The 8651-nt window shown below is 61.8% G+C and overlaps 1 protein-coding gene across 2 annotated transcripts in view; it reads left to right on the top strand.

Annotated features, from left to right (window-relative positions):
* The first annotated feature begins 3326 nt into the window (after positions 1 to 3326).
* The window catches only part of MKX (mohawk homeobox), a 47542-nt gene continuing 42217 nt past the window's right edge, over positions 3327 to 8651 (top strand). For both annotated transcript variants that reach the window (XM_075419591.1, XM_075419593.1), the window contains exons 1-3: positions 3327 to 3391; positions 3612 to 3882; positions 6042 to 6201. In XM_075419591.1, coding sequence (XP_075275706.1) covers positions 3701 to 3882; positions 6042 to 6201 — 342 coding nt within the window. In that variant the 5' untranslated portion in view covers positions 3327 to 3391; positions 3612 to 3700. The remainder of the gene's footprint in view (positions 3392 to 3611; positions 3883 to 6041; positions 6202 to 8651) is intronic.

The following is an 8651-nucleotide window of genomic DNA, read 5'->3' as shown; positions in this document are numbered from 1 at the left end:
CAGGTTCATCCTTGTCTATGTGTGCCGTGGGACTGCTCAGCGCTGACCCAGATGCTGCCATATATGCTGCCAGGTCTCTGCAGCTTCTCTCCCTGCAAGTGTGGCTGTTTGCGGTGTAGATAACACCTCATTTTGCATAATCCTGAACAATTTCTCACCTACCTGACTTCTCAGGCCCTTCAACGCATGTGGCTGTAGTTATTTAGCCACCCAGCATGCCATAGCACAGAGCGTACCAGGGACATGAGGAAATTCTTTGAATTTCAAACGTATATGTTTACTGCAAAGGAATCTGCGGCTGGAGGAGGGAGCTGTGAGAATGCAACACCAAGGAAGTGTTTGCTGAAAGCATTTAAAGAATAATGAGAGCACGAAGCAAGGGACAAACGCAACATCTTGCTGGGAGTGCAGACCAGGAACGAGGACTGCGTTCAGGGCTCTACCAAACAGGTTTTGGGTTGCCCCCTGCTCGTGGCCAGGGAAGGGGGGAGCGGGTAGAGCCTGGTCCAGCAGTGCCAGCCGGGCTCTGCAGGACGGCCGCCCACCGCGGGCAGCCGGGCTGGGGACGCAGCCCCTCAGCTGGCTAGAGCTGGACTGGTGCTGGGGAGCTCCATCGCTCCCAGCCTCGGGAGCAAATTCTCCCCTCAGCCTGAAAGCATGGTTGATTTTTTTTCCTGGTTCCACCAGTGAGACAGATTAGGCCACAGAGCACCACTTTCAGGCTCTTTCCGCATGATATCCCTTGGAAAGGTGCCTTGCTGCCACTTTCTGGCACTCCAGCCCTGTCTGCCGGCTGTCTGAGGCTGGGCACGCGGGCAAGGGCTGGGAGAGGGGTGTTGCAAGGACCAGCACGGAGCTTCTTGCAGCTCCAGCCAGCCCCAGGTACCCCAACTCCCCCTGCACCCCGGGCCCCTGCCCCACTGTGGGATGCATGGGAGCCCGGGTGCTCACATCGGCCAGTGCTGCACCGTCCTCAGGGGAGCCGGCTGTGGGCTGCAGTATGCGGCCAGCAGCTCTTGACTTGCTTTTCCATGCACGGCCGGGTATGTACCCTTAATTAAAAACATGAAGCCCACAGTTTGTATCACATTCACGATGTTAAACAAGCTCTGGAAATAGAAACCCTGTTTTCATTTAAGCTTTTCAACTGTGATCTAAGTAATAAAATATGGAGGGGGCGGGCATGTGTGAGATTTACATGTGATGATTTGGGAGATCTCGCTGCTTTAGAGGCTTGTAAGGCGCCGCAGTGCCAACTGCTCCTGCCGCTGCCTCGCCACGCTTGGCAGCGCCTGCCCTGCACAGACTTTTGTTTTTTTCCAGAGCCGCTTTCCAAATGCTGATTTCTGCCCTCAGCTCTTGTTGCTGTGATTTATTCCGGGTGCGGGTGTGGGATCTGCCAGGCCCCCAGCAACCTGCTGCCCTGTCTGCCCGTGCCCTGAGGGGCTCTGGGCAGGCAAGCAGGCGGGCAGCGTGTACCCCCACTGCTCCTGGGGACCACAGGTGTCCTTGGGGACAGCCATGTGCCCTGCAAGCGCAGACAATGAACCCCCAAGCCTGTGCCCAAGTGGCAGCATCATCAGAGGACGCAGGAGAGGATTATCTTTGCCTTCCCGGTTCCTCCTGAGCCACCAGACAGGGAACGAGCATCCAGCCCACCGCAGCGGGCAGGCAGGAGGGGAGGCTTTTCCAAGGACAGCTGCTCTGTGCCCTGTCAGTGCATGGGCTGACCCTGCTCCAAAGGCTGCCTCAGCCCGCAGGGCCCACAGAAACCTGCTGTGCCCCATCCGTGCCCCTCCTCAGGAGCTGGGGTCTGCTCCTGTCCTGCTGGAGGGGATCACCCCCGCCGTGCCAGAGGGCTGGGAGAGGGGTGGGACGACAACAGGGCAAATGCTTGTATGAGGCTGCAAACGGTTGAGAACACTCTCCCATCTCACCGGAGCGAGCAGGAGCCCTCAGGAGCTTGTTTTTCACCAAGCCTTTCACTTTCTCCGTCTCCTTTGCTGTAATATAATTACAACAACACTTCCCAGGCCATAAACGGTTCAGCTGGGCACGGCAACGGTTGGAGCTGCGCGTTTCGCAGCAAGCCCCTAATCAGCACATTAGCACAGACTAACAGGAGGCATTCGTCCCACCGTGTCCCTGCATGCCCCCAGTCCCCCCCAGCTTTTCTGAGTGCTCAGGCCAGGGCACATTCTGTTGGGCAGCCCAAAGGCCTGTGGAAGCGTGGGGTGCACGGGCTGTGCAGAAATGCTCCTGCAGACATTTATGCCTGTTTCTATCCTTTGTAAGAGAAGTTACGATCAGGTCGGTGATCCTCGACGCCAGGGACCCCCTTCCCCAACGCGTGTGGCTGCGTGACGTCGCAGAGAGCGGCCGTGACGGAGGGGTGTGGGGAGGGGGGCAGGAGGACGGGAGGGGACGAGAGGGGAAGGGATAAAGCCGGTAGCGGCTATGCAGAGTCAGGTCCTTCGGGGTCAGGGCAAGGACGGGGAGAGGGAGCCCAAGGGGGAGCGCGGTGCCGCGGAGGGCGCGGGGGGGTCTGCGCCGCGCACGTCCCGCCGGGCGCAGACGGCTGCTGCTCGTTCACCCGCGGCGGTCACACAACGTCTGAATTACATCCTTGTAAATATTGACTGTGGCCATCTTCTCCGTTTCTGCGCACAGTAACCGAAATGCTGCAGCTCGCCGGGGCCGGGGCCGGGCTGGCTGCGCCGCGGGGCAGCAGGGGTGCGGGGGGTGCGGGGCCGGGGCAGCCGGGGGGGAGCGGGCCGGCCGCTCCGAGGATGCTAACGCGAGCGGGCTTGGTCTGCGACCTCATTTATAAGCCTTGCAAGGGGGGGGGGGGGGGGGACGCGACACACACGACACAAGAAGAGACACGGGGGGGGGGGGGGGGAGGTGCTTCCTGGTCCGGCTTCGTTAAACGCCCCCGACGGGGGTCTCTGCCGCGGGCAGCGTGACCCCAGGCGCTGTCCTCAGCCTCCTTCCCCCGGGGACCCCCCGCTGCACGCCGGGCACTGCCCCCCGCCGCACCGCCCCCCCCCCCCCCGCCGTCGTACTCTTGCCGGGGCTGCCGGGGTCCCCCCGCGGCGGTGCCCCCCTCCCCCGGGGGGAGGATGGGAGCAGCGGTCCCGACAGCGCGAGTGGCTGCGCGGCGGCGGTTCCTCCGGGTGGTCGTTAAAAACAATTTGTTTCCCTCCCCGTTTGGGGAGGGGGGAAGGGGAAAATCATTCCGGAGGAGGGGAGGGGAAGGGGGAAAAAAAGGAGGGAGCGAGCGAGAGAGACAGAGAGAGCAAGCGAAGGAGAAACACCGAGCCCCACGGAAAACCCGCGCTCTGAGCTGCTGCGGCGCGGAGCGAGGAGCCTGGCGGAGGCTGGCGGCGAGGTGCGAGTGGGAGCGGGCCGGGACGCGGGAGCGGACCGGGCTCGGGTGGGGGGGCCGTGGGAGCGGGCCGGGCCGTGGGAGGGGCGGGCTGCCCCCCCTCCCCCCCCCCGTGGGTGGGCAGGCGGCGCCCGGTGCCTCCGCGCTGCCCCCCCCCCCCGCCGCCGGGCGGGTCTCGGCGGTTCGTCGCGGCTGCCCGGTGACCGCTGCCGCCTCCCCGCAGCGCACAGCGAGCCCCCGCACCTCGGAGCCGGCGGCCAGCCCGACGGCGGCCCCCAGCCCCCCCCCCCCCCCCCGCCGCCATCCTCCACCATGAACGCCATCGTCTTCAGCAAGCTCAGCGGCCAGGTGCTTTTCGAGGAGGACGGCAAGGAGCGGGAGCGGAGCGGCCGGCCCTACGTGGGGGTGGTAGAGGGTCCGCGCCACGCCGAGGTGCTGCTGCCCGACAGCCCGTCCATCAAGGAGAGCCTCAGCCTGCGCAACCGCCGGACGGGGTACGCCGTGCGCTCCCGGCCGCCGCCGAGCCGCGCTGGGGGTGCGAGAGGGGTGGCTGCGTGGGGGTCCCGTGTGTGTGTCCTCCATACCCTCGGGTCCGTGCTCCCTGGGACTCTCATTCCACAGCCGCTGTGGGACATTGCGCTAATAGAGGATGCGCAGGCGCCCGGCTGGGCTGGGGCGCGGCGGGCAGAGCGCGGCTGTCCGGCGGCGTTGGACCTCCCCAGCTCTGCCCTCCAGCGAAGGCAAGCCGGAGACACCGGGGCTCGTGGAATTCAAGCCGAGGGGCGAGGCGGAACGCGCGGAACCCGGGGGTACGGGGCGGCCGCGGGCCGAGCCCCGCCGGCGGTGTCGGGGCCGGCGGTGTCGGGGCCGGCGGTTCGCGGCCTCCAGCGCCTGTTCCGCCGTCCCGGCCGGTCCGCAGCGCGCTGAGCCGGCGGGCCGGAGGGTGGTGCGTTCCCTGGGGTGGGATTGAAAACGGACTAGCGCGGTGCCAGTCAAGGACCGGGAAGGGTGGTGTTCGGACGGGGTCTGCTAACGAGGCAGCTGAGGCCGAGCCGCCGGCGGCTGATGTTTTTGCGCTGGAACAGGTGAAAGAGGAGGACGTGTTAGCTCCGGCGCGTTGTCAGCCGCAGCTCGAAGGGTTGAACGAGGGAGCGCGGAGCAGGCATTTCGGGTCAGCTTTACAAAGTAAAGGCTGAGGTGCACAGTGGGGAGGCACCGGAACCGCGACATCCCGAGGAGCTGTTTTTACTGCCGAATTTCCACCTTAACGATTGCATCAGCTCGCACTTTTAACGGCGGTGCTGGCTGGTGGGACGCAGGTTATGTTTCATCAAAATGCTATTACCAGCCGGTCGCGGAGGAGCTGAGCTGCCGAGGGAGCTCTGGACGAGGCAGCGCCCACGGCCGCCCGGCCCGGCATGGCCCGGCTCGGCTCTGCCCGGCTCCGCACGGCTCTGCCCGGCGCGGCTCTGCCCGGCCCGGCCCGGCTCTGCCCGGCTCCGCACAGCTCTGCCCGGCTCCGCACGGCTCTGCCCGGCGCGGCTCTGCCCGGCCCGGCCCGGCTCCGCACAGCTCTGCCCGGCTCCGCACGGCGCGGCTCTGCCCGGCCCGGCCCGGCTCTGCCCGGCTCCGCACGGCTCTGCCCGGCCCGGCGCGGCCCCGTGGCGCCCCCTGCCGCCGCCGGCGGGAGCCTCCTTGCCGCCCCGCGCAGCGCTGCCCGCCGGCCGTGCCGCCAGCCCCAGCCCGCCTCGGGGCTTCCCTGCTGCTTCCCCCGGTTTGGTTCACCTGCTTTTTATTTTTTACAGAGTCACCTTGTCCTTAGGGTTTGGGGTTTTTTGTTTGTTTGTTTGTTTTTTCTTCCAAACGGGAGCTGCGTTTCACTCGCCCCGGTGTCACCGTTGTCCCCCGGCAGGCGCGGGGTTTGGGGGTTCCCCCGGGAGCACCCCTCGCTGCCGCTTCGAGCAGGGAAATGACCCGGGAGGTACTCGACGCCGCGGGTATCCACGGATATAACTGAAAAAAAAAAAAGCCCCCCAGAAAAACAAAAAAAAACGGAAATAACTTGGGGCGGGGGGAGGCTCGCTTGGCCCCGGGGCAGCCCGCACCTCCCGGCTGCGCCGCGCTGGGGTGCGTGGCCGGGGCCGTGCGAGGCCGGCCCTGGCCCCCCTGGAAAGCCGCTCTGCAAACCACACGCCTGGCGGACGCCGAGCACGGAGACCCGGCCCCGGCGGAGCCCTGACCCCGCTGAAATCCCCGCCGCCAGCGCCCGGCCCCGAACCCTCCCCTCTGAGTCCGCTGCTCCAGACCCTCCACCGGGAGTCCCGGGCTGCTGCGGGCACCGCCCGCTCCGGAGCTGCCGGCCCGGGGCCGGGGCTGCGGCCGTGGGGGGTCCCCGAGCACCGCGTGGGGACGGGGCTCGGCTTCCCCCGGGCAGGACGCACCCCGGGCAGGGTCCCCCCACCCGGCGGGATCCCCCCCCGGCAGGGTCCCCCCCCGGGCAGCGCGCGCTTCCCTGCGCGCCTCCCGCACCCGAAGCGGCGGCGGGGCGGGGGAGCTCGGCGCCGTGCCCGGGACCGGAAGGGGGGTTCGGGGGGGGTCCGGGCAGGTGCCAGCCGCCCCGGCCGCGGCCCTCAGCGCCCGTTCTCCGCGGCAGGGCCCGGCAGAGCGGCGGGAAGGTGCGGCACAAGCGGCAGGCGCTGCAGGACATGGCGCGGCCGCTCAAGCAGTGGCTCTACAAGCACCGCGACAACCCCTACCCCACCAAGACCGAGAAGATCCTGCTGGCCCTCGGCTCCCAGATGACCCTGGTGCAGGTAAGGGAACCCCCAGCCCCCACCGCCGGCCGCGGCTCCGGGGCGTTTGGTGGGCGGGAGGGACCGGGACGGCGTCGGCCAGAGCCCCGCTGTGGGCTGAGCGAGGGGCAGCGCTGGGCGTCGGGGCGGGCATCGGCGCGGCCAGCGAGGCCGGGGGTCCCGAGGGCATCCGTCCCCCCACCCTGCCCAGGGCTCCCCTCCAGATGGGCTGTGTCGCTCGAAACAGGGATTGCCGCGTCGGGGCTGTCCGGGCTGGGGAAGTGCTAAGGCGGTCGGCAAAAGGTGCGTCCTCCTAGGATAAGAGGCCCTCATCCTTTGATCTCGTTCGTAAATACAGTGGAAATATTTTTACTTAGTCTTTAAAAATCTTCAGGTAAAGAAAAAAAACAGTAATGGGAGATTTGAGCACAGAATGGGAGTTGTTGAGGAAGTTGCAGGGAGCCAGTCTTTTCCCTGTGAAAAGGGGCGAGAATGGGAACAGTTCCATTGTTCCAGTGAGAATCCTCGCCTGTTGCACGGACCTGCGTGTCACCCTGCGCGCGCGCTGTGCAGCAGCTCCCCGTGCAGCGACTGCGCTCGCAGGAATTAGCGGTATGGCGTAATTAGACATGGGGAGTAATTGTTTTGCTCTCGGGTAAAACTCCCCTGAAATGATTGGCAGTTGTGTTGCCATAAGAGGTATAAAGTTGCCTACAGATGTTTATAAATATTACTTCTTTGTTCTCTGTGCCATCTGGCACTCTGTTGAAATGTGGTTAAATGCTATCGGTTGCTGAGTGATGCTATCTCAGGTCTGGATGCCGCAAAGATTTATGCGTTGTGAATAATTTAATTTCCTGACTGGGAGCTACTGCTAGGTGCTTAAAATGAAACACATGTGTTTGCAGGATTGGGTCCTCTGCGCTCTGCTAACGCGTTAGATGTGTCACTTTGCAAAGGATGTGAAGATATCAAAATAACATGAAGTATTAGAAAAAGAAGGTGGTAATTCAGCAGTATTATTTTGAGTGCTCCTTCAGGAAAGCCTGTGCTATGAACTTCGATCCTAGTAAGGGCAAAATGGGAAACTTTTGCACTTTAGTACCTCACAGAGAAACTATTGCGCGACAAAAAATACTATAGCTTTGACAAAAATAATATTAATGTCTCAGAAAATGCCAGTTATAACTGGAAGATACAGTTAAAAACTTCTCTTGCTTTTAAAAAATACACATGAAAGGTTTGCTCAGACTTTTGAAAATACGATTACACAAACACTATCCATGCAATGCCACAATGCAATAGGAGCGGTTTATTGGACTATGGCTTTCACGATATTGCTGTATTTTTATGTGAGATTTAAAACATTGTCCAGAATGCATGTTGGGAGACTTTCATATTAACGACATCTTGAAGAATTCTCGTGTTCTTTTATAAATCCCTCGGAACGAACAGACAGGGGAGAAAACCTGGTGGGTTTTTGCAGTATTTCTCTCATGACAGCTTTGATAAATCCTGCTGGGGATATGCTGTGTTAGCCTCTATAAAAGCATCAAGCGAGCCATGACCGCTGCTCCACCGAGTTTTACGATCTACGTGAGGTGTAGAATAAAATTAAAAAGAGTCATGGAGGGCTGCATTTATCTCTGTGAGACCGCCGTGACTCCAGTGGATTTACGCTGTAGTTGAATTTGACCAGCCTTCTTTCTATGAACTGTAATACGTGAAAGAGCTGTGCAAACCAGCACATCTATCTTCATTTACAGAAGCACGCCATCAAAAAGAAACCCCAGATGTTTCTTCCATCATTTGGGTGCAATGCTCTTTTAATCCTTGAGTACGATAGCATCTGTACGAGAGGTAAATACATATGTCTGGCACCGGCAGAAGTTCCTGAGCCTGGGAGAACAAAACAACACACACCCCACATCTACTTTTCAGATGCCCAGAAAGAACGAGACTGTAATCCAGATCAAAATTTTTGTTCTCTGAGAGTGAGAAAGAAAGTGCCAGGCTGTGATCTCAGTCACGCTGGGTGCATCTGAAATAGCTTCCCCGAAGGCTGCGCTCCTTCAGCTGAGCGGCAGAACCAAGAGCAGGCTGGGGACGGGGCTTCGGTGTCTATTGGAAAGCTTTGCTTCTGTCTCAGGAGGGGCACTCTGCAAAAGCATCAGCCAGGTTCTCCTGTGATTGCTTTTCTATCCCAGTAACACCAGGCATCACTGGAGAACCAGGAGTCAGTGCATGATGTCTTCTCCGGGTTACACGTCTTCACGTTTGCTGGCCTGTCTCGCATTTCCTGCTCTCCTTCCATTTTTCGTGCTGTCCCGTGGTGTTTGCTCTTGGTGGGACTGCACGCTTACCCCCACAGCTTTCCACCCCGGTGGAGGCTGTTGTCTGCTGACAGCTGTTACCTCTTCCCAGCATCCCTCGTGTGCTGAGGCCTTGTCGTTGGAAGCCCTAGGGAAGGC

Source organism: Opisthocomus hoazin, chromosome 4, assembly GCF_030867145.1.
Source record: "Opisthocomus hoazin isolate bOpiHoa1 chromosome 4, bOpiHoa1.hap1, whole genome shotgun sequence".
In the NCBI taxonomy this organism is placed as follows: domain Eukaryota; kingdom Metazoa; phylum Chordata; class Aves; order Opisthocomiformes; family Opisthocomidae; genus Opisthocomus; species Opisthocomus hoazin.
This window is presented reverse-complemented; position numbering and strand designations above follow the sequence as displayed.